General features: G+C 50.6%; 1 protein-coding gene across 1 annotated transcript in view; it reads left to right on the forward strand.

The window, feature by feature from the left end:
- Positions 1–25,453, forward strand: part of OBSCN (obscurin, cytoskeletal calmodulin and titin-interacting RhoGEF) — an 860,705-nt gene that overhangs the window by 194,598 nt on the left and 640,654 nt on the right. Inside the window, exons 17-21 of the mRNA XM_077269354.1 lie at positions 1,377–1,652; positions 5,815–6,081; positions 6,364–6,633; positions 11,415–11,681; positions 11,848–12,114. Coding sequence (XP_077125469.1) covers positions 1,377–1,652; positions 5,815–6,081; positions 6,364–6,633; positions 11,415–11,681; positions 11,848–12,114 — 1,347 coding nt within the window. The remainder of the gene's footprint in view (positions 1–1,376; positions 1,653–5,814; positions 6,082–6,363; positions 6,634–11,414; positions 11,682–11,847; positions 12,115–25,453) is intronic.

Raw genomic sequence — 25,453 nt, forward strand, 5'->3', positions numbered from 1 at the left:
CGGGGCCTTTACTCCTTCATACAGTGAGGACTCCACTAAAGGCCCTTTACACGAGCCACTAATCAGTGTAAACATTATGACAATCACTTGACGAACTAACAAAATAAGGTTTCATTGGGTGATTGGATATTTTTATTTGTTTGCATAAAAATTATGGTTATCAGCAGCACATTGCCCCATGGAGAAAGTTGATGTGCTGCCGAGACCATACTGCATATAGGAACATGGGAAGAATGAACGCACGGCACTCCTGCATGGTGGGTAGTTGGGTAGGGTTCAACTCTGTGCAATAATAGAGCAGAAAAACAATCTAATGTGATGCCATTTTGGTCTTATGAAGTCACTCTGGCTCTAGCTCACCAGTATATGTCCATGGCCACCATAGGTTTTCCAGGCACCACACTAGGTCTAACCACCTCTCTTTTCATTGGTACCAAAACTATTGTCTTCTGAGGATCTGGAGCCCCCAGAAGTGAAATACTTGGTCTTACACTGACCCCTCTTTTCTATAGACAGGACATAGCAACCACACAACCAACACCATTTCCACTAGTACCTGCAGCATTCTTTACTGATTCCTCTTACCCCTCTTTGAACCCAATCTATGGGAGCTGCTCCATGTCTCCGGCCTAGGTCTTATCTCTGTTCAGTACAGGGGGCTTCTACCTCTCATGTGTCTGTCACACACGGACTCACTTCCTGGCATCAGCTCTTTACATAAGCTCCCTAGTTCCTGTTAGTATTACAGAGAGGGACACCAATAAGGAGATAAGGTTACCCCTGACACCCAACCTCAGTAATAATCCTGTACATGAGCCCCAAAATCATGCTCCAGAATCTGGTGGAGAACGTTAGGGTACCGTCACACAGTGCCATTTTCATCGCTACGACGGCACGATTCGTGACGTTGCAGCGTCGTATGATTATCGCTCCAGCGTCGTAGACTGTGGTCACACGTTGCAATACACGGCGCTGGAGCGATAATTTCATGACGTATTTGCGATGTAGAAGCCGTTGGTTACTGTGCGCACATCGTATACAACCTGTGTCACACGATGCAATCATGCCGCCACAGCGGGACACTAGACGACGAAAGAAAGTTTCAAACGATCTGCTACGACGTACGATTCTCAGCGGGGATCCGGATCGCAGTAGCGTGTCAGACACTACGATATCGTAACGATATCGCTAGAACGTCACGAATCGTGCCGTCGTAGCGATGAAAATGGCACTGTGTGACGGTACCCTTAAAGTAATCTATGTTTAGGACCTCGGGTGAAAAGTGGGATCGGTCTTGTGGAACACAGCAGCCCTTCATGTGTGACTCATCAGATATAAGATCTTTATTTTTATTATTTTATTTATTTTTATTTTAGAACCAGAAGCCAAATTCCTGAAGAAGTCTGAACAGAAAGAAGTGGTCATTGTACAAGAACACGAGGACATCGCCCTGCTGACCTCTGTCCACCCCCACAACGCTCAGGTCAAATGGTCGAAAGATGGTGTCGAACTCAGCGCTTCCAAAAAGTACCAGATTTCTGCAGACGGCGAGTCCAGGACTCTCACTGTGAAAACTGCAGAAAGCAAAGACGGTGGTGTGTACGCCTGCAGCACTGGAAGTGACAAGCAGGAGTTCCGGGTGCAAGTCAAAGGTTAGACATCATCTTATACAGTAGATCCGAACGCCTCCTCTCTCATCTCCTGTGAGTTTAGGTGCCTCCACCCTTCTATGAGTCCGGACGCCTCCACCCTTCTACGAGTCCGGACGCCTCCACCCTTCTATGAGTCCGGACGTCTCCACCCTTCTATGAGTCCGGACGCCTCCACCCTTCTACGAGTCCGGACGCCTCCACCCTTATCTTCTGTGAGTCCGGACGCCTCCACCCTTATCTTCTATGAGTCCGGACACCTCCACCCTTATCTTCTATGAGTCTGGACGCCTCCACCCTTATCTTCTATGAGTCCGGACGCCTCCACCCTTATCTTCTATGAGTCTGGACGCCTCCACCCTTATCTTCTATGAGTCCGGACACCTCCACCCTTATCTTCTATGAGTCCGGACACCTCCACCCTTATCTTCTATGAGTCCGGACACCTCCACCCTTATCTTCTATGAGTTCGGATATCTCCACCCTTCTGTGAGTCCGGACGCCTCCACCCTTATCTTCTATGAGTTCGGACGCCTCCACCCTTATCTTCTATGAGTTCGGATATCTCCACCCTTCTATGAGTCCGGACGCCTCCACCCTTCTATGAGTCCGGACGCCTCCACCCTTATCTTCTGTGAGTCCGGACGCCTCCACCCTTATCTTCTATGAGTCCGGACACCTCCACCCTTATCTTCTAGGAGTTCGGATATCTCCACCCTTCTATGAGTCCGGACGCCTCCACCCTTATCTTCTGTGAGTCCGGACGCCTCCACCCTTATCTTCTATGAGTCCGGACGCCTCCACCCTTATCTTCTATGAGTCCGGACGCCTCCTCCCTTATCTTCTATGAGTTCAGGTGCCTCCACCCTTATCTTCTATGAATCCGGACACCTCCTCCCTTATCTTCTATGAGTCCGGACACCTCCTCCATTATCTTCTATGAGTTCAGGTGCCTCCTCCCTTATCTTCTATGAGTCCGGACACCTCCTCTCTTATCTTCTATGAGTCCGGACACCTCCTCCCTTATCTTCTATGAGTCCGGACACCTCCTCCCTTATCTTCTATAAGTCCGGACACCTCCTCCCTTATCTTCTATGAGTTCAGGTGCTTCCACCCTTATCTTCTATGAGTCCGGACGCCTCCTCCCTTATCTTCTATGAGTCCGGATGCCTCCTCCATTATCTTCTATGAGTCCGGATATCTCCACCCTTATCTTCTATGAGTCCGGACGCCTCCTCCCTTATCTTCTATGAGTCCGGACACCTCCTCCCTTATCTGCTATGAGTCCGGACACCTCCTCCCTTATCTTCTATGAGTCCGGACACCTCCTCCCTTATCTGCTATGAGTCCGGACACCTCCTCCCTTATCTTCTATGAGTCCGGATGCCTCCTCCCTTATCTTCTATGAGTCCGGACACCTCCTCCCTTATCTTCTATGAGTCCGGATGCCTCCTCCCTTATCTTCTATGAGTCCGGATGCCTCCTCTCTCATCTTCTATGAGTCTGGACACCTCCTCCCTTATCTTCTATGAGTCCGGATGCCTCCTCCATTATCTTCTATGAGTCCGGATATCTCCACCCTTATCTTCTATGAGTCCGGACGCCTCCTCCCTTATCTTCTATGAGTCCGGATGCCTCCTCCCTTATCTTCTATGAGTCCAGACACCTCCTCCCTTATCTGCTATGAGTCCGGACACCTCCTCCCTTATCTTCTATGAGTCCGGATGCCTCCTCCCTTATCTTCTATGAGTCCGGACACCTCCTCCCTTATCTTCTATGAGTCCGGATGCCTCCTCCCTTATCTTCTATGAGTCCGGACACCTCCACCCTTATCTTCTATGAGTCCGGACACCTCCTCTCTTATCTTCTATGAGTCCGGACACCTCCTCCCTTATCTTCTATGAGTCCGGATGCCTCCTCCCTTATCTTCTATGAGTCCGGACACCTCCTCCCTTATCTTCTATGAGTCCGGACACCTCCTCCATTATCTTCTATGAGTCCGGACACCTCCTCCCTTATCTTCTATGAGTCCGGATGCCTCCACCCTTATCTTCTATGAGTCCGGACACCTCCTCCCTTATCTTCTATGAGTCTGGACACCTCCTCTCTTATCTTCTATGAGTTCAGGTGCCTCCACCCTTATCTTCTATGAGTCCGGATGCCTCCTCCCTTATCTTCTATGAGTCCGGACACCTCCTCCCTTATCTTCTATGAGTCTGGACACCTCCTCTCTTATCGTCTATGAGTTCAGGTGCCTCCACCCTTATCTTCTATGAGTCCGGATGCCTCCTCCCTTATCTGCTATGAGTCCGGACACCTCCTCCCTTATCTTCTATGAGTTCAGGTGCCTCCACCCTTATCTTCTATGAGTCCGGACACCTCCTCCATTATCTTCTATGAGTCCGGACACCTCCTCCATTATCTTCTATGAGTCTGGACACCTCCTCCCTTATCTTCTATGAGTCCGGACGTTTCCACCCTTATCTTCTATGAGTCCGGATGCCTCCTCCCTTATCTTCTATGAGTCCGGACACCTCCTCCCTTATCTTCTATGAGTCCGGATGCCTCCTCCCTTATCTTCTATGAGTCTGGACACCTCCTCTCTTATCTTCTATGAGTTCAGGTGCCTCCACCCTTATCTTCTATGAGTCCGGACGCCTCCTCCCTTATCTTCTATGAGTCTGGACACCTCCTCTCTTATCTTCTATGAGTCCGGATGCCTCCTCCCTTATCTGCTATGAGTCCGGATGCCTCCTCTCTCATCTTCTATGAGTCTGGACACCTCCTCCCTTATCTTCTATGAGTCCGGATGCCTCCTCCATTATCTTCTATGAGTCCGGATATCTCCACCCTTATCTTCTATGAGTCCGGACGCCTCCTCCCTTATCTTCTATGAGTCCGGATATCTCCACCCTTATCTTCTATGAGTCCGGACACCTCCTCCCTTATCTACTATGAGTCCGGACACCTCCTCCCTTTTCTGCTATGAGTCCGGACACCTCCTCCCTTATCTTCTATGAGTTCAGGTGCCTCCACCCTTATCTTCTATGAGTCCGGACACCTCCTCCATTATCTTCTATGAGTCCGGACACCTCCTCCATTATCTTCTATGAGTCTGGACACCTCCTCCCTTATCTTCTATGAGTCCGGACGTTTCCACCCTTATCTTCTATGAGTCCGGATGCCTCCACCCTTATCTTCTATGAGTCCGGACACCTCCTCCATTATCTTCTATGAGTCCGGACACCTCCTCCCTTATCTTCTGTGAGTCCGGACGCCTCCACCCTTATCTTCTATGAGTCCGGACACCTCCTCCATTATCTTCTATGAGTCCTGATGCCTCCACCTTTATCTACTATGAGTCCGGACACCTCCTCCCTTATCTTCTATGAGTCCGGATATCTCCACCCTTATCGTCTATGAGTCCGGACACCTCCTCCATTATCTTCTATGAGTCCGGACACCTCCTCCATTATCTTCTATGAGTCCGGATGCCTCCTCTCTCATCTTCTATGAGTCTGGACACCTCCTCCATTATCTTCTGTGAGTCCGGACGTTTCCACCCTTATCTTCTATGAGTCTGGACACCTCCTCCCTTATCTTCTATGAGTCCGGACGATTCCACCCTTATGTTCTATGAGTCCGGACGCCTCCTCCATTATCTTCTATGAGTCCGGACACCTCCTCCCTTATCTTCTATGAGTCCGGACACCTCCTCCATTATCTTCTATGAGTCCTGATGCCTCCACCCTTATCTTCTATGAGTCCGGACACCTCCTCCCTTATCTTCTATGAGTCCGGACACCTCCTCCCTTATCTTCTATGAGTCCGGACACCTCCTCCATTATCTTCTATGAGTCCTGATATCTCCACCCTTATCTTCTATGAGTCCGGACACCTCCTCTCTTATCTTCTATGAGTCCTGATGCCTCCACCCTTATCTTCTATGAGTCCTGATGCCTCCACCCTTATCTTCTATGAGTCCGGACACCTCCTCCATTATCTTCTATGAGTCCGGACACCTCCTCCCTTATCTCCTATGAGTCCGGACGCCTCCTCCATTATCTTCTGTGAGTCCGGAAGCCTCCTTTCTTATCTTCTTTGAGTCCTGACAATAATGCCTATATCTTCCCTGAATTTGTCTCTGATTTTTCCTTCTCACCAGAAATCCCTGTGAAGTTTATGAAGAAGCTGGAGGCCGTAACTGGAGAGATCGGCTCCTCTGTCACATTGACCTGTGAGCTGAGCCAGACCAAGGGCAATGTGACCTGGAGAAGAAATGGACAGGAGATCAAAGTGAGCAAGCGAATCCAGATCCAGTCTGAAGGAAGCAAACGAAACCTGACAATCTCCCAGCTGAAGGCGGAGGATGGAGGGGAGTATTCCTGTGAATCTAGGGATGAGAAAACCATTGCACAGCTCACAACCAAAGGTGCCGGCACTGTTACTGCATATGTTGGTTTCTTGGATATGGGTAGTCTCTCCTTTTCCTCATGGATTCATGATCTGCCATCAAGATCAATTGTCTGTGAAGTCCTGAGGCTCATGTGGCCTGGATGACTGATCTTTAGTCATTATTTAGCAGATCCCTCATAATGTGCAAACTGCGAAGTCTCATATTCTCTCACATGTGGCCCCTGGCCCTTGTTGTAGGCGTCCTTACGGCTCTCCTGCAGATCTATCAGCTACTAATCTGCTGCTCCTCTGTCCACAGTGCCACGTGTGGTTAAATTCACCGCAGAGCTGAGTAACGTGGTGATGGAAGAGGGAGCGGAGGCCACATTTAAATGCACCGTATCCCCAGATGATGCCGCGGTGACCTGGTACAGAAACGGTGCCAAGATAGAAGAGAGCAATAAACACAAGATCAGTAAGAAAGGAGCCATCCACAGTCTGCACATCGGCCACCTGACCCCGCAGGATGCCGCAGAAATCACTGCCGATGCTGAAGGGGTGAAAACCACAGCCAGCCTGAAGGTCCGAGGTGAGACAGGCTGTGCGCGGGCCAGAGAGGCTGTGCGTGGGCCAGACAGGCTGTGCGCGGGCTAGACAGGCTGTGCGCGGGCCAGAGAGGCTGTGCGCGGGCCAGAGAGGCTGTGCGCGGGCCAGAGAGGATGTGCGCGGACCAGAGAGGCTGTGCCCGGGCCAGACAGGCTGTGCGTGGGCTAGACAGGCTGTGCGCGGGCCTGAGAGGCTGTGCGCGGGCCAGAGAGGCTGTGCGCGGACCAGAGAGGATGTGTGCGGGCCAGAGAGGCTGTGCGCGGGCCAGAGAGGCTGTGCGCGGGCCAGAGAGGCTGTGCGCGGGCCAGACAGGCTGTGCGCGGGCCAGAGAGGCTGTGCGCGGGCCAGACAGGCTGTGCGCGGGCCAGAAAGGCTGTGCGGGGGCCAGAGAGGCTGTGCGCGGGCCAGAGAGGCTGTGCGGGGGCCAGACAGGCTGTGCGCGGGCCAGAGAGGCTGTGCGCGGGCCAGAGAGGCTGTGCGCGGGCCAGAGAGGCTGTGCGCGGGCCAGAGAGGCTGTGCGCGGGCCAGACAGGCTGTGCGCGGGCTAGACAGGCTGTGCGCGGGCCAGAGAGGCTGTGCGCGGGCCAGAGAGGCTGTGCGCGGACCAGAGAGGCTGTGCGCGGGCCAGAGAGGCTGTGCGCGGGCCAGACAGGCCGTGCGCGGTCCAGAGAGGATGTGCGCGGGCCAGAGAGGCTGTGCGCGGACCAGAGAGGCTGTGCGCGGACCAGAGAGGCTGTGTGCGGGCCAGAGAGGCTGTGCGCGGGCCAGAGAGGCTGTGTGCGGGCCAGACAGGCTGTGCGGGGGCCAGACAGGCTGTGCGGGGGCCAGACAGGCTGTGCGCGGGCCAGAGAGGCTGTGCGCGGGCCAGAGAGGCTGTGCGCGGGCCAGAGAGGCTGTGCGCGGGCCAGAGAGGCTGTGCGCGGGCCAGACAGGCTGTGCGCGGGCTAGACAGGCTGTGCGCGGGCCAGAGAGGCTGTGCGCGGACCAGAGAGGCTGTGCGCGGGCCAGAGAGGCTGTGCGCGGGCCAGACAGGCTGTGCGCGGGCCAGAGAGGCTGTGCACGGGCCAGAGAGGCTGTGCGCGGGCCAGAGAGGCTGTGCGCGGGCCAGACAGGCTGTGCGCGGGCCAGACAGGCTGTGCGCGGGCCAGACAGGCTGTGCGCGGGCCAGAGAGGCTGTGCGCGGGCCAGAGAGGCTGTGCGCGGGCCAGAGAGGCTGTGCGCGGACCAGAGAGGCTGTGCGCGGACCAGAGAGGCTGTGCGCGGGCCAGAGAGGCTGTGCGCGGGCCAGACAGGCTGTGTGCGGGCCAGAGAGGATGTGCGCGGGCCAGAGAGACTGTGCGGGGGCCAGACAGTGTGTAAACCCTTCTCCTGTAGTAATCCATACCCTTACACACAGGGCTCAGTACAGTACACTGTATATAAGTACACCTCCTTTCGATCAGCTCTGTGCTTATACACAGAGGTCAGTACAGTACACAATATACAAGTACACCCTCTCTAGATCAGCTCTGTCCTTATACAGAGGTCAGTAGAGTACACAGTATATAAGTACACCCCATAGTCTTCTATATAGCATATTTCACCACATAGTCCTTCATATATTATAATTCACTCCCCATAGTCCTCCATATAGTATAATGTGCACCCCATAGGTCCTCCATATAGTATAATGTGCTCCCCACAGTCCTCCATATAGTATATTGCGCTCCCCATAGTCCGCCATATAGTATAATGCGCTTCCTATAGTCCTCCATATAGTATGATGCACTGTCCCTAGTCCTCCATATACTATAATGTACCCCCATATTATATACAGTAATGCACTCCCCATAGGCCTCTATATAGTGTAATGCACTCCCCGTAGTCCTCCATATAGTATAATGTGCTCCCCATAGTCCTCTATATAGTATATTGCGCTCCCCATAGTCCTCCAGATTATATAATGCGCTTCCCATAGTTCTCCATATAGTATAATGCACTCCACATAGGCCTCTATATAGTATAATGCACTCCCCCTAGTCCTCCATATAGTATAATGTACCCCCATATTGTATAATGCACTCCCCCTAGGCCTCTATATAGTATAATTAATTCGCTCTGAGCTCCCGCACATCTCAACACAGCGGGTGCCATGTACTGATATCATTATGCCCCCTGTGCTGAACGATAGACGCAAAGGAATAACAATGGGGAGGAAGCATGACGTTCTCTCATTCATCATTGCTTTCAACTGGTTTTACATCAGAGATGCCAATCCAGTTGAACATGTGATGATGGGTGGGGGGCGTGGTGCTGGCACCGTGTCCCATAGCAGCCACGCAACAGTGCATGGAGACTGTCTCCCTTCTCTGCTGGAGAGTTTACGCTTTGCATGCTGATACAGTTAAAAGTAGCATAGCTCCAGGTGTGCCCCTCAGAGCCCAGTCACTCTGCCCCCCAGTAGCTATGCTACAGAAGGGCCAGATAGACGATATATGGATCGGATAAATTATATATGGACTGTATAAATTATATAAATTATGTACAGAGCAGGTGTTACATACGGATGGGATAGATATACACAGAACAGATTATATACAGGCCGTAGATTACAAACCCCGGAGCCTCTGTGTGCCCTAAGATGTCTGCACACAGTGAATATATGGCATATAGCATGGATTACTGCTATAGAGCATATCCTTACTGTTTATACACGGATGGGACTTAGCGCAAAAATTGGCTAATTTAGGAGAGTCTCCGGCCACCACAAGGCGACTGCTCCCTGGTGGGACCCTAAACCTAATATTCATCAGATACTGTACAGTATGTCTTTCTCGGGATAAAAGCTACAAATGTAAAGTGCAGGAAAGATCCAGTGCCGATTACACACAGCTTTAGTCTGATGGGAGGAGATCAGCCAAATAAACAGGCAGTCACTGTCCCCAAATGGTTGCCCCCTAGCTGCTCTCCTGTTGACCTCCTCATGATTCACCTGTCTTTACATCACCTCTTGTGTTGTCACTTCCTCTTCTCTCACCCGACAACTCCCCCACTGCTCGTCTGTCCACACCTCACCATATCCATACCCTCTCTGATTGTCCTGCCCTTCCCCCACTGCTCGTCTGTCCACACCTCACCGCTCGGTTATCCATACCCTCTCTGATTGTCCTGCCCTTCCCCCACTGCTCGTCTGTCCACACCTCACCGCTCGGTTATCCATACCCTCTCTGATTGTCCTGCCCTTCCCCCACTGATGGTCTGTCTACACCTCACTGCTCGTCTGTCCACACCTCACGGCTCAGCTGGCCATACCCTCTCTGATTGTCCTGCCCTTCCCTCACTGCTCATCTGTCCACACCTCACCGCTCGTTATCCATACCCTCTCTGATTGTCCTGCCCTTCCCCCACTGCTCGTCTGTCCACACCTCACCGCTCGGTTATCCATACCCTCTCTGATTGTCCTGCCCTTCCCCCACTGCTCGTCTGTCCACACCTCACCGCTCGGTTATCCATACCCTCTCTGATTGTCCTGCCCTTCCCCCACTGCTCGTCTGTCCACACCTCACCGCTCGTTATCCATACCCTCTCTGATTGTCCTGCCCTTCCCCCACTGCTCGTCTGTCCACACCTCACCGCTCGGTTATCCATACCCTCTCTGATTGTCCTGCCCTTCCCCCACTGCTCGTCTGTCCACACCTCACCGCTCGGCTATCCATACCCTCTCTGATTGTCCTGCCCTTCCCTCACTGCTGGTCTGTCTACACCTCACTGCTCGACTGTCTACACCTCACCACTCAGCTGGCCATACCCTCTCTGATTGTCCTGCCCTTCCCCCACTGCTCGTCTGTCCACACCTCACCGCTCAGCTGGCCATACCCTCTCTGATAGCCCTGTCCCTCCCCTCACTGATCACCTGTCCACACCTCACCGCTCAGCTGGCCATACCCTCTCTGATTGTCCTGCCCTTCCCCCACTGCTCGTCTGTCCACACCTCACAGCTCGGTTATCCATACCCTCTCTGATTGTCCTGCCCTTCCCCCACTGCTCGTCTGTCCACACCTCACGGCTCGGTTATCCATACCCTCTCTGATTGTCCTGCCCCTCCCCTCAGTGATCACCTGTCCACACCTCACCACTCGGCCAGCCATACCCTCTCTGATTGTCCTGCCCTTCCCCCACTGCTGGTCTCTCTACACCTCACTGCTCGTCTGTCTACACCTCACTGCTCGGCTATCCATACCCTCTCTGATTGTCCTGCCCCTCCCCTCAGTGATCACCTGTCCACACCTCACCACTCGGCCAGCCATACCCTCTCTGATTGTCCTGCCCTGCCCTCATTGATCACCTGTCCACACCTCACTGCTCGTCTGTCTACACCTCACCGCTCAGCTGGCCATACCCTCTCTGATTGTCCTGCCCCTCCCCTCACTGATCACCAGTCCACACCTCACCGCTGGTCCGGTAATAACCTCTCTGATTGTCCTGCTCTTCCATCACTGATCACCAGTCCACATCTTACCACTCGGCTGGCCATACCCTCTCTGATTGTCCTGCCCTTCCATCAATGATCACCTGTCCACACCTCACCACTCGCCCAGCCATACCCTCTCTGATAGTCCTGCCCTTTCATCAATGATCACCGGTCCACACCTCACCGCTCGGCCAGCCTTACCCTCTGATTCTCCTGCCACTCCCTCATTGCTTTCCTGACCACTCGCTCTATGCTTACTTGTGAACGCCTCACCATTTTCCCATCCTCCCCTCATTGGTCACTTTCTATTGTAGAGGCCCCAGTGGTTTTTAAGAAGAAGTTGGAAGCTATCACCATAGAAGAGAGACAGGACGTCCGCCTGGAGGCTGAGCTCTCAAAACCCTCCAAAGATGTGAAATGGATGAAGAATGGCGTCGTCCTGCAGTCCGGAAACAATATCGAGATCAAGTGTGAAGGATGTAAGCACATCCTCATCCTGAAGAATGTCACCTTCGCTGATCGTGGTCTATACGGCTGCGAGAGTCTTGAAGATTCCACACAAGCCAAGCTCAACGTGGAGAGTAAGTGTCTGCATAGTTGTATCTAGACCCCAGACTTTTTTTTATTATTGACCTGCGGTCATTTCAGGAGGAAAACAAGTTAATTCCATGCGCTGCATGGAGTAACATTTTTAGATATGTTATTATCCCAAACAACCCCCATCAAATGTGTTACTTTTTTCCACAGTGCGCCAGGTGAAGCTGGTCAGGGGTCCCCGGGATGTGGAAGTCCGTGAGAAGGATTCAGCCACCTTCGAGCTGGAGCTCTCACATGAAGATGTTGAGGGGTCATGGATGAAGGATGGTATGAAGGTTAAACCTTCAGAAGCTTGCAAGATTATAGTGAACGGCAAAAAGCATGGCCTTGTCCTGTCATCCATAAAGCGGGAAGATGCTGGAACAGTCACCTTCAAATCCGAAGGAATCCAGGCATCGGCCAAACTCTCCGTGAAAGGTAAAACCTGTTAAACTGTAATGAAGAGCACCATGGTTTCAGGCAGAATCAATGTAGGTCCAGAGTTTTATAACAGTTCATACACCTGAGAAATAACAGAGCCATACACCTGATAAGACAGAACAACATACCTGAGAAATGACATGTGACGGAGAGTCACTTTTCATGTCCAAGCCATGAGTTAGGATAGTAAGGTCAGAAGCCAAGAGGGTACATCATAAACAGAAGGAAGAGACATAGGTGTAGTCAGGTAACTGTTATGATCCTAGTGGTAGAGGATCTCAGGAAATCTAGCTAAGTCTGCAAACACAAAAACCAGCTCATAGGGAGGTGGTAACTTGGCTGACCGCATACCTGATCCTAGCACAACAACTAGAAGCAGCCGGGGAACGTACCTACGTTGATTCTAGACGTCTCGCGCCAGCCGGAGAACTAACTAACCCTTTCAGAGAAAATAAGACCTCACTTGCCTCAAGAGAAAAGACCCCAAAGTTAGGATACAAGCCCCCAACAAATAATAACGGTGAGGTAAGAAGAAAAGACAAACGTAAGAATGAACTAGATTTAGCAAAGAGAGGCCCACTAATTAATAGCAGAAAATAGGAAGAGCACTTATGCGGTCAGCAAAAACCCTACAAAAATATCCACGCTGAATGTCCAAGAACCCCCGCACCGACTAACGGTGTGGGGGGAGAATATCAGCCCCCTAGAGCTTCCAGCTAAAATAGAAATCACATTTTGAGCAAGCTGGAACAAAATAAGAGCAAATGCAAATGAACAAAAATAAGAAAGCAGAACTTAGCTTATCTTGCAAACATCAGGAGACCAGGAGTCAGGAGAACACACACATAGACTGATTACATCGATTCCAGGCACTAGACTGAGTATCCAGGAAGTTTAAATAGGAACACCCAAGGCCAAACGAACCAGGTGAGTACCAACCTGGGGAAAGAATATCCAAGTGCCATACCACTAGTGACCACAAGAGGGAGCCAAGAAATATAGTTCACAACAGGTAACGTTCTGAGTTCAGAATACCAGGAGGATAGCGGATTAGAGCAGAAGGGGTCAAACAGACGGATGGTCAGAACGAGGTCCAAGGTCAGGCAATGAAAGATCTACAAACAGAGCACAAGGGCACAGAGAGACAAACTACACAGTAGCTGAATATATGTCGGGCAGAGGTCTGGGAAAAACAGCCCAGTTAAGTAGCCTGGAATTCGCCTGGGACTATGAACACATGGAGACAGCCAGCGGTGCCTCTGTCTCAGACTGGACGGCCGAGCTGTCAACCGAAACAGCTCAGCACGCCCCTTCACCAGACTGGACAACTGAACTGGCAGAGTACTGACAGCTTCAGCATGCCCCTGTACCCAATTGGACCACTGAGCTGTCAGTAACTACATCCCAGAAACCCTGATGGGTGGAACCGTGATATAACAGAGCCATAAACCTGAGAAATTACAGAGCCGTACACCTGAGAAATGACAGAGCCATACACCTGCGAAATGACAGAGCCGTCCACCTGCGAAATGACAGAGCCGTCCACCTGTGAAATGACAGAGCCGTCCACCTGCGAAATGACAGAGCCGTCCACCTGCGAAATGACAGGGCCGTCCACCTGAGAAATGACAGAGCCGTCCACCTGAGAAATGACAGAGCCGTCCACCTGAGAAATGACAGGGCCGTCCACCTGAGAAATGACAGGGCCGTCCACCTGAGAAATGACAGAGCCGTCCACCTGCGAAATGACAGGGCCGTACACCTGCGAAATGAAGGGGCCGTACACCTGAGAAATGACAGGGCCATACACCTGAGAAATGACAGGGCCATACACCTGAGATATAGCACAGCCATACACCCTAGAAGGGGTGTATGGGGTATCTAGATAGAGGCAGCACCTCTGGTGGAGGGCTTGCCGTGTCCTTTCTGGACAGCTCTTCCTTCTTTGGTCCTCATCTGATGCTCAACTCTCACCTGTACCTCCAAGTAGCTGCTAGCATGCGGCAGCGGGTGCACCCCCGGAACACCGCATCGGCAGGCGGGCCAAACCAGATAAGGGTAGCTGTTGGGTTTGTTTGAGACCTACGGTGATTTTCAAGGGTTTGCCTACCCTTGCATGTGAAGACTGGATATGGCAGACTGTGCGGAAGAAACCATTCAAGATTTAATGGACAGACAAGCAATTCCCAGCACAGCATTGTGGAGCACTGAGAGGGCGCAGCGAGGCACATATAGGACACTGCTGGCCATCCACTGCACCCTGACCTATCTCCAGTTGTCTCGCCTAGTTCTTGCCACTGGGTTTTGATAGGTACGGGCGAGAGAGTGAGGTTGACGACTGCGCAACTCTTCCTCACTTTAATCCAAGTCAAGCGCAAATCATGACTTCAACCACTGAGTCTCCAAAGTCCTGTGGTGATGGGAGAGTGGCAAAGCACTACTGGAACCTGTAGTCAAGACCCTGCACGCAGGCGGCCCAGGCCATATGGTCACTCCCCACTGGACCGAAGCAGCAGTGGAGTTCGGCAGCCTCCTGGGTGTCTGAGCAGTCCTGTTCAGAATCACTCTGCTCACCTCTATCGAGGACGGGGCTAGAAAAAGTGCCTGAAACATAGTCTGCTTCATTTCACCTGGCCAGCCGACCGCAGCTGGCGGGTTTCCCATACAGCGGTCGACACACAATAGAGAAAAAGAAAATGATGGTACTCAACCTTGGCACATGGAATATGAGAACTCTGCTGGATAATACTAAGACCAGAGAGAAGAACGGCATTGGTTGCTCAGGAGCTAGCTTATTACAACATTGATATAGCAGCTCTCAGCGAAACACGCCTGGCAGACAAGGGTCAATTGACAGAACATAGTGGTGGATATACATTCTTCTGGAGTGGTTAAGGCAGCACTGAAAAACGAGAAGCAGGCCTGGGATTTGCTATCAAAACTCATCTTGTTCGTAAACTTACCAGGCTTCCGGAGGGCATGAACAACCGTCTGATGACATTTCAGCTCCCACTTACAAACAAGAAACACGCGACTCTGATCAGTGCCTATGCTCCCACGATGACTAATCCGGATGACATTAAAGATAAGTTCTACGATGAACCTGACACACTTATTTCAGCAGTCCCACAGGCAGACAAGCTCATTATACTTGGAGACTTTAATGCCAGAGTGGGAACAGACCATCAAAACTGGGAAGGGGTCATTGGGAGACACGGCACTGACAAGTGTAACAGTAATGGCCTGCTGCTCCTCAAGGTGTGTGCCACACATGACCTTGTCATCACCAACACCCTATTCCGCTTACCCACACGCAAGAAGACATCATGGATGCACCCACGCTCGAGGCATTGGCATCTCCTTGATTACATCATTGCCAGGAAAAGGGATGAGATGGACTTTAGAGTGACGAGGGCCATGTGCGGCGCAGACTGCTGGACTGACCATCGCCTCATTGTGTCTAAGTGCGGGCTCCACATCCCGCCTGCGAGGAGACCCCAAGGGCAGAAAACGACAAAGAGGCTGAATGTCTATAAGCTGCAAAACAAAAGAATTTCAGGGTAATTTGCCAATGACCTTGATGGCAGACTGCGATATATACTGCAGGCAGAGGAGACCGGCGTTGAGGAACAGTGGACGATTCTAAGAGATGCTGTTTTTAATACTGCTCTGGAGCATCTCGAATCAGCAGCCAGAAATAATCAATATTTGTTTGATGAAAATGGCGAGGAAATAGACACTCCTAGAAGAGAAACATCAGCGGTACAAGGTGTATCAAAATGAGCCCACGTCGTTAGCTTAGAAAGGCACCTTTAACAACATAAAAAGAAAGGTACAAATCAAGCTACGCGAGATGCAGGATAACTGGTTTAGCAAGAATGCCGACGAAATTCAGGGCTATGCAGATACCCATGACCAGAAACGCTTCTACGATGCACTCAAAGCTGTATATGGACCCCAGTCATCAAGCTCTTCATCTCTGCTTAACACAGATGGAACTAAGCTGCTGACCGAAAAGAAACAAATTCTGGAACGGTGGGCTGAGCACTTTAATAATATTCTTAATCACCCTGCCAATATCTGGAGCGCCCCCACACCGCCGCAGGGCCGAGGGGTACCCGGAGCCGGGCCTCTGGGTCTCAGCGCTGGGGTTGTCACGGTGGCTAGACCCGGTCCGTGGCCCTGTCAGTCAGTGGGGGACGTCCGGTGAAATAGGTCGTGTTGTAACGGTGCAGTTGTGGGGTGCAGGTCGCGGTAAATAACGAGGACACCAGGTTGCAGTCTCTTTACCTCTTTACTGGAGATCTCTGAGTCCTCAGTCCAGAATACGGTTCACCAGGCTGCGCAAGTCCGGCTGGTCCAATGGCACCTCCAGAGTTCACTTCCCAGGTGGAAATCGGTGCCTTCCTTCTTAGCGCTATGTGTTGTAGTCCTTCCCTGCTGTGCTTACGGAAAGTACCCCACAACTGTTGTGTCTGTTTCTTAAGTTCCCTCACAACTCGATTAAATGATGTTCTTCTAATCGTCCGTCCCTTCCTGATGTTACAGTTAGAACGGCACCCGTTTGTCGGGTAGGCCTGGAGTTCTTCCGGGACCCTAGAGACGCCCCTCTCCCGCAATTGCCTCCCAAGACTTCATAGGTGATATGTCTTAGACAGCCCGCCTTAAACTGACTGTCCTGCCGCTGTTTAGAGTATTGCTTGAAGCAGAATGTTATAATACTCCCTCGGCGTTCCGGCCACCGGCAGTGCGCCTCAGTAGGGTGTTGCTCCGGTCTTACAGCACGACCCCTACTGGAATTCTCCTATTGCTTGATCTCGTTTCTCACTCAGCACAATCTATCTCGCTTCTAGTCCTTTCTTGGGCCCCGCCGCTTCCCGGAGCTGGCGCGGACCCGTTACGTTCTTTCCAATGCCAAGCCTCTGTCAGGATCCCACCCCTGACAGAGACCCTACTGTCTCTTCCTTCACAACACCCTCTGCCACAAGGTGTTGCTTCGTCCAATCCAGTCAGCTTTCTGATCTAACTTCCTGCCTGACCCCCGGTTTACCCACTATGGTGGGGAGTGGCCTAATGAATAGCACCCTTAGCTCCCCCCGGAGGCCCTGCTGTGAAATGTATTGGTGTCTGTGATACCTGATCAGATGAACTCCTTCAGTGCCATCGGACGCACCATGGCTCCCCATAGTGGCGGAGCCACAGTACTGCAACGACCAGGACTCTGGGGCGCTGCACTCCCCCCTGGTTAAACACAGTACTCCGGGACTGGGAAGAAAACAACAATACAAGTTAGCAAAAAGACACAATTTTGTTGAGTGTAATAACAATAAGTATACTTGAACAGGCTTCCCTTTATGGGAGGTAAGGACACTTGAACGTTACAAACATGGCAAAAATATCATAGCAACATGCTATAATTAACTTTTCTTACCCAACCGGGTATTCTACTAAGTGCAAACATTATTAACCAATAATTTAACTTTGCCTTTAAGGATATACACTCTTAATCCACTAAAGACCTTCCTATAATCACATTATAAGGTATTTTAACTTTTTTCATTCTCCTACTTTGGATCTGCAGGACCGCCTGTCCTATCGGCACCAGACCTACTGCCTCTCCTTTCTGTTACAGGACCGCCCCGTTCAGCCAGGGCCTACTGCCTTTTCAACTACTATACACAGTATAGAACATAACTTTTCTTTCAGTTTGAGAACACTGAGCCGGCTCTACTTGGCTCCTATAAGGACTCACCCACTAACCCTTACAGGTTCACTTTCTGTCCTTAGTAACACATTACTAACTTTCGATGGGGAACGCAGGGTTTACCTTCTATCCCCCCCCCCTTTTCTTATCAACATTATCGACTATCTTCTTTTCACAACATTAAACTTTCTCATTTCTTCCTTCTACTTTTTCTTTCAGAGAACATTATCAATATTTCTTCACATTTAACCAGTTAAACACATATAACTTTTCCCATATAAACATTATCATCATTTCCTTTGGTCAAGACATTATTGCTACTCATCTTAAGCAATATTACTATCGAAGCATAACAAATGAACATCCCCTTTAAGAGAGGACCAAGTCTCTGTGAGGTAGCACATCTTCTCAAGCTACCAGTCCATACTTATCAAAGGTTCCAGTACGGTATCTTCGCAAAGAGTCCTTATTTAAGTAAAACCAGTAGGGAGCACCTTTAATAAGGTGCAAACTATATACAAAAGAGTTCGGATCATGCACAGTTCATGATTCAGCAGTTTTTAAAACTTGTGCAAAACTTTTTGAAAAGACACAAACAAAACAATAGGGATCCTGGGTCAACAAAGGGATCCATACAAAAGGGGTTAACCCTGAACGGGTTGTAGCAGCAGTACAGTAACTATTTACAGTTAAGAGAAACAGTAAAATCTTACTGTGGTGAAGCGGAAGGTGGTCTCCTATCCGGTCTCACCAGGCCAACAGATCGCTCGGGTGAGCCAGGGCGCCGTTCCGGTCCCAGCAGTGATAAAATCCCTCGCCGGGAGGTCCTTCTTACTGGCAGGCGCACACGTCCCTCCGGGGCACGGCGAGGCTGGGTTTCTCGTGGTTCCGCGGGGCCGGGCTCCGCTGCTTTCCCCACAGGATCATCCCCTTCTGGTGTTCCGGCAGCAGCCTGGAGGGCAATGCATCGCTGCACGCCTCGCACCATCCAGCCAGCCTCTCCCGTAGCCCTCCTCCATCGGGTGTAGGTGACGGCATCACCTGGCTCCAGATCGCGAGCGATCCTCCCGCTGCAAGGCTCCACCTCCTCCCGGTCTACGCGGACCTGTATCGGCTCCCCGATCTCCTGGATCACTCCTCTTCCATACTGAGGATTAAAGGCCACCACAACACCCCAGTGCGATGGCTGTTATGGTTCTCAATGGCGAGAGAACATAGCCCAGCATATATGAGAACTAGCTCTTGGAAGATGGAAACTATACTGACCATGAACTAAACCTGCCGCACAACTAGAAGTGGCCGGGTAGCATGCCTACGTTTTTTTATCCCTAGATGCCCAGCGCCAGCCGGAGAACTACCTAATCCTAGCAGAGGAAAAGACAGTCCTGGCTCACCTCTAGAGAAATTTTCCCAAAAGGCAGACAGAGGCCCCCACATATATTGGCGGTGATTTTAGATGAAATGACAAACGTAGTATGAAAATAGGTTTAGCAAAAATCGAGGTCCGCTTACTAGATAGCAAGAAGACAGAAAGGGCACTTTCATGGTCAGCAGAAAACCCTATCAAAACACCATCCAGAAATTACTTTAAGACTCTAGCATTAACTCATAACACCAGAGTGGCAATTTCCGCTCACAAGAGCTTTCCAGACACAGTAACGAAACAGCAGCTGTGAACAGGAACAAAATGCAAAAACACACAAGGACAAAAGTCCAACTTAGCTGGGAGTTGTCTAGTAGCAGGAACATGCACAGAAAGGCTTCTGATTACATTGTTGACCGGCATGAAACTGACAGAGGAGCAAGGTTATATAGCGACTCCCACATCCTGATAGGAGCAGGTGAACAGAGGGGATGATGCACACAAGTACAATTCCACAAGTGGCCACCGGGGGAGCCCAGGATCCAATTTCACAACAGTACCCCCCCCTCAAGGAGGGAGCACCGAACCCTCACCAGAACCACCAGGGCGATCAGGATGAGCCCTATGAAAGGCACGGACAAGATCGGAGGCATGAACATCAGAGGCAGTGACCCAAGAATTATCCTCCTGACCGTATCCCTTCCATTTGACCAGATACTGGAGTTTCCGTCTGGAAACACGAGAGTCCAAGATCTTTTCCACAACGTACTCCAACTCACCCTCAACCAACACCGGAGCAGGAGGCTCAACGGAAGGCACAGCCGGTACCTCATACCTGCGCAACAATGACCGATGAAAAACATTATGAATCGAAAAGGATGCAGGGAGGTCCAAACGGAAGGACACAGGGTTAAGAATCTCCAATATCTTGTACGGGCCGATGAACCGAGGCTTAAACTTAGGAGAAGAAACCCTCATAGGGACAAAACGAGAAGACAACCACACCAAGTCCCCAACACAAAGCCGAGGACCAACACGACGACGGCGGTTGGCAAAAAGCTGAGTCTTCTCCTGGGACAACTTCAAATTGTCCACCACCTGCCCCCAAATCTGATGCAACCTCTCCACCACAGCATCCACTCCAGGACAATCCGAAGATTCCACTTGACCGGAGGAAAATCGAGGATGAAACCCCGAATTACAGAAAAACGGGGACACCAAGGTGGCAGAGCTGGCCCGATTATTGAGGGCGAACTCCGCCAAAGGCAAAAAAGCAACCCAATCATCCTGATCCGCAGACACAAAACACCTCAAATATGTCTCCAAGGTCTGATTAGTCCGCTCGGTCTGGCCATTAGTCTGAGGATGGAAAGCAGACGAAAAAGACAAATCTATGCCCATCCTAGCACAGAATGCCCGCCAAAATCTAGACACGAATTGGGTCCCTCTGTCAGAAACGATATTCTCCGGAATACCATGCAAACGAACAACATTTTGAAAAAACAGAGGAACCAACTCGGAAGAAGAAGGCAACTTAGGCAAGGGAACCAGATGGACCATCTTAGAGAAACGGTCACACACCACCCAGATGACAGACATCTTATGAGAAACAGGCAGATCCGAAATAAAATCCATCGAGATGTGCGTCCAAGGCCTCTTCGGGATAGGCAAGGGTAACAACAATCCACTAGCCCGAGAACAACAAGGCTTGGCCCGAGCACAAACGTCACAAGACTGCACAAAGCCTCGCACATCTCGTGACAGGGAAGGCCACCAGAAGGACCTTGCCACCAAATCCCTGGTACCAAAGATTCCAGGATGACCTGCCAACGCAGAAGAATGAACCTCAGAGATGACTCTACTGGTCCAATCATCAGGAACAAACAGTCTACCAGGTGGGCAACGATCAGGTCTATCCGCCTGAAACTCCTGCAAGACCCGCCGCAGGTCTGGAGAAACGGCAGACAATATCACTCCATCTTTAAGGATACCTGTGGGCTCAGAATTACCAGGGGAGTCAGGCTCAAAACTCCTAGAAAGGGCATCCGCCTTAACATTCTTAGAACCCGGTAGGTAAGACACCACAAAATTAAACCGAGAGAAAAACAACGACCAGCGCGCCTGTCTAGGATTCAGGCGCCTGGCAGACTCAAGGTAAATTAAATTTTTGTGGTCAGTCAATACCACCACCTGATGTCTGGCCCCCTCAAGCCAGTGACGCCACTCCTCAAAAGCCCACTTCATGGCCAAAAGCTCCCGATTCCCAATATCATAATTCCGCTCGGCGGGCGAAAATTTACGGGAAAAAAAAGCACAAGGTCTCATCACGGAGCAGTCGGAACTTCTCTGCGACAACACCGCCCCAGCTCCGATTTCAGAAGCGTCGACCTCAACCTGAAAAGGAAGAGCAACATCAGGCTGACGCAACACGGGGGCGGAAGAAAAGCGGCGCTTGAGCTCCCGAAAGGCCTCCACAGCATCAGGGGACCAATCAGCAACATCAGCACCCTTCTTAGTCAAATCAGTCAATGGTTTTACAACATCAGAAAAACCAGCAATAAATCGACGATAAAAGTTAGCAAAGCCCAAAAATTTCTGAAGACTCTTAAGAGAAGAGGGTTGCGTCCAATCACCAATAGCCTGAACCTTGACAGGATCCATCTCGATGGAAGAGGGGGAAAAAATGTATCCCAAGAAGGAAATCTTTTGAACCCCAAAAACACACTTAGAACCCTTCACACACAAGGAATTAGACCGCAAAACCTGAAAAACCCTCCTGACCTGCTGGACATGAGAGTCCCAGTCATCCGAAAAAATCAGAATATCATCCAGATACACAATCATAAATTTGTCCAAATAATCGCGGAAAATGTCATGCATAAAGGACTGGAAGACTGAAGGGGCATTTGAAAGACCAAAAGGCATCACCAAATACTCAAAATGGCCCTCGGGCGTATTAAATGCGGTTTTCCACTCATCCCCCTGCTTGATTCGCACCAAATTATACGCCCCACGGAGATCAATCTTAGAGAACCACTTGGCCCCCTTTATACGAGCAAACAAATCAGTAAGCAGTGGTAACGGATATTGATATTTAACCGTGATTTTATTCAAAAGTCGATAATCAATACACGGCCTCAAAGAGCCGTCTTTCTTAGACACAAAGAAAAAACCGGCTCCTAAGGGAGATGACGAAGGACGAATATGTCCCTTTTCCAAGTACTCCTTTATATATTCTCGCATAGTCGCGTGTTCAGGCACAGACAGATTAAATAAACGACCCTTAGGGTATTTACTACCCGGGATCAAGTCTATGGCACAATCGCACTCCCGGTGCGGAGGTAGTGAACCAACCTTGGGTTCTTCAAAAACGTCACGAAAGTCAGACAAGAATTCAGGAATCTCAGAGGGAATAGATGATGAAATGGAAACCAAAGGTACGTCCCCATGAGTTCCTTTACATCCCCAGCTTAACACAGACATAGCTCTCCAGTCGAGGACTGGGTTATGAGATTGCAGCCATGGCAATCCCAGCACCAAAACATCATGTAGATTATACAGCACCAGAAAGCGAATAACCTCCTGGTGATCCGGATTAACACGCATAGTCACTTGTGTCCAGTATTGTGGTTTATTACTAGCCAATGGGGTGGAGTCAATCCCTTTCAGAGGTATCGGAGCCTCCAATGGCTCCAAATCATACCCACAGCGTTTGGCAAAGGACCAATCCATAAGACTCAAAGCAGCGCCAGAGTCGACATAGGCGTCCGCGGTAATAGATGACAAAGAACAAATCAGGGTCACAGATAGAATAAACTTAGACTGTAAAGTGCTAATTGAAACAGACTTGTCAGGCTTCTTAGTACGCTTAAAGCATGCTGATATAACATGAGTTGAATCACCACAATAGAAGCACAACCCATTTTTTCGTCTAAAATTCTGCCGCTCGCTTCTGGACAGAATTCTATCACATTGCATATTTTCTGGCGTTTTCTCAGTAGACACCGCCAAATGGTGCACAGGTTTGCGCTCCCGCAGACGCCTATCGATCTGAATAGCCATCGTCATGGACTCATTCAGACTCGCAGGCACAGGGAACCCCACCATAACATCCTTAATGGCATCAGAGAGACCTTCTCTGAAAATCGCCGCCAGGGCGCACTCATTCCACTGAGTAAGCACAGACCATTTGCGGAATTTTTGGCAGTATATTTCAGCTTCATCTTGCCCCTGAGACAAGGACATCAAGGCCTTTTCCGCCTGAAGCTCTAAATGAGGTTCCTCATAAAGCAACCCCAAGGCCAGAAAAAACGCATCCACATTGAGCAACGCAGGATCCCCTGGTGCCAATGCAAAAGCCCAGTCTTGAGGGTCGCCCCGGAGCAAGGAAATTACAATCCTGACCTGCTGTGCAGGGTCTCCGGCAGAGCGAGACTTCAGGGACAAAAACAATTTGCAATTATTTTTAAAATTTTGAAAGTGAGATCTATTCCCCGAGAAGAATTCAGGCAAAGGAATTCTAGGCTCAGACATAGGTGCATGAACAACAAAATCTTGCAAATTTTGTACCTTTGTGGCGAGATTATTCAAACCTGTAGCTACACTCTGAAGATCCATTTGAAACAGGTGAACACAGAGCCATTCAAGGATAAGAAGGAGAGAGAGAGAGGAAGGCTGCAATATAGGCAGACTTGCAAGTGATTCAATTGAAAGCACACTCAGAACTGAAGGAAAAAAAAAAAAATAAAAAATTTTTCAGCAGACTTCTTTTTTCTCTCCTTTCTCTGCCAATTAATTTAACCCTTTGTGGGCCGGTCAAACTGTTATGGTTCTCAATGGCGAGAGAACATAGCCCAGCATATATGAGAACTAGCTCTTGGAAGATGGAAACTATACTGACCATGAACTAAACCTGCCGCACAACTAGAAGTGGCCGGGTAGCATGCCTACGTTTTTTTATCCCTAGATGCCCAGCGCCAGCCGGAGAACTACCTAATCCTAGCAGAGGAAAAGACAGTCCTGGCTCACCTCTAGAGAAATTTTCCCAAAAGGCAGACAGAGGCCCCCACATATATTGGCGGTGATTTTAGATGAAATGACAAACGTAGTATGAAAATAGGTTTAGCAAAAATCGAGGTCCGCTTACTAGATAGCAAGAAGACAGAAAGGGCACTTTCATGGTCAGCAGAAAACCCTATCAAAACACCATCCAGAAATTACTTTAAGACTCTAGCATTAACTCATAACACCAGAGTGGCAATTTCCGCTCACAAGAGCTTTCCAGACACAGTAACGAAACAGCAGCTGTGAACAGGAACAAAATGCAAAAACACACAAGGACAAAAGTCCAACTTAGCTGGGAGTTGTCTAGTAGCAGGAACATGCACAGAAAGGCTTCTGATTACATTGTTGACCGGCATGAAACTGACAGAGGAGCAAGGTTATATAGCGACTCCCACATCCTGATAGGAGCAGGTGAACAGAGGGGATGATGCACACAAGTACAATTCCACAAGTGGCCACCGGGGGAGCCCAGGATCCAATTTCACAACAGATGGCGGAATCTCCGGAGCACTAACTAAGTTAATCTGCTCTGCAGGCTGGGGCCAGCTCCGCCATGCTGCCATCAGACGCCGTAGATGTTCGGCGTCCGGCATGATCTTCAGGCCCGGCGTTTGTAGCGTACCTTCAGCCGCGGCCAGGTGAGCAGCAACAGGAGACAACCTGATCTCTGTGGGCTGGCCTAGCCGGGTAAGTACGCGGGCATCGGCCTTCAGCCGGCGGGCTAGCTGTCGGGCCTCGGCTGCAGCCACACATTCTTCAGACAGCGGCAAAGGGGGTCGGCCCATCGGTGACCCTGTGAGGGTCAGACCCCGCAGCGTTGGCGTTTCTGGGGCTATCTCAGGTTGTGCAGCCTCAGGCCGGACCGGGTCAGCCCCGCGTGGTGCTCCTGGTGCCGCCATCTTTGTCTCCTTTCCCGCGTCTTCTTCCCGCGGTCTCTTCCGTGGGTGGCCCCGTCCCCATGGTCTCCACCCTCCGACCAGGATCAGGAGGCGGACCTCGGCTGTTGACGGGCACGTCCTCAGGACACAGAAATATTTAGACTGGGCGGCCATTGCTGTTCGCGCTCTCCAGCTTGCCTACGCCCACTTCACGCCCCTCTTCTCTTCCTGCGCTCTCCTCAGCGCTGCAATGGCGGCGGATTTTGGCGGCAACTGGCGCAGCACAGTCCTTGCAATAAAGTACAGTCCAAGCACAACAAATCACAG

Source organism: Ranitomeya variabilis, chromosome 6, assembly GCF_051348905.1.
Source record: "Ranitomeya variabilis isolate aRanVar5 chromosome 6, aRanVar5.hap1, whole genome shotgun sequence".
Lineage (NCBI taxonomy): Eukaryota > Metazoa > Chordata > Amphibia > Anura > Dendrobatidae > Ranitomeya > Ranitomeya variabilis.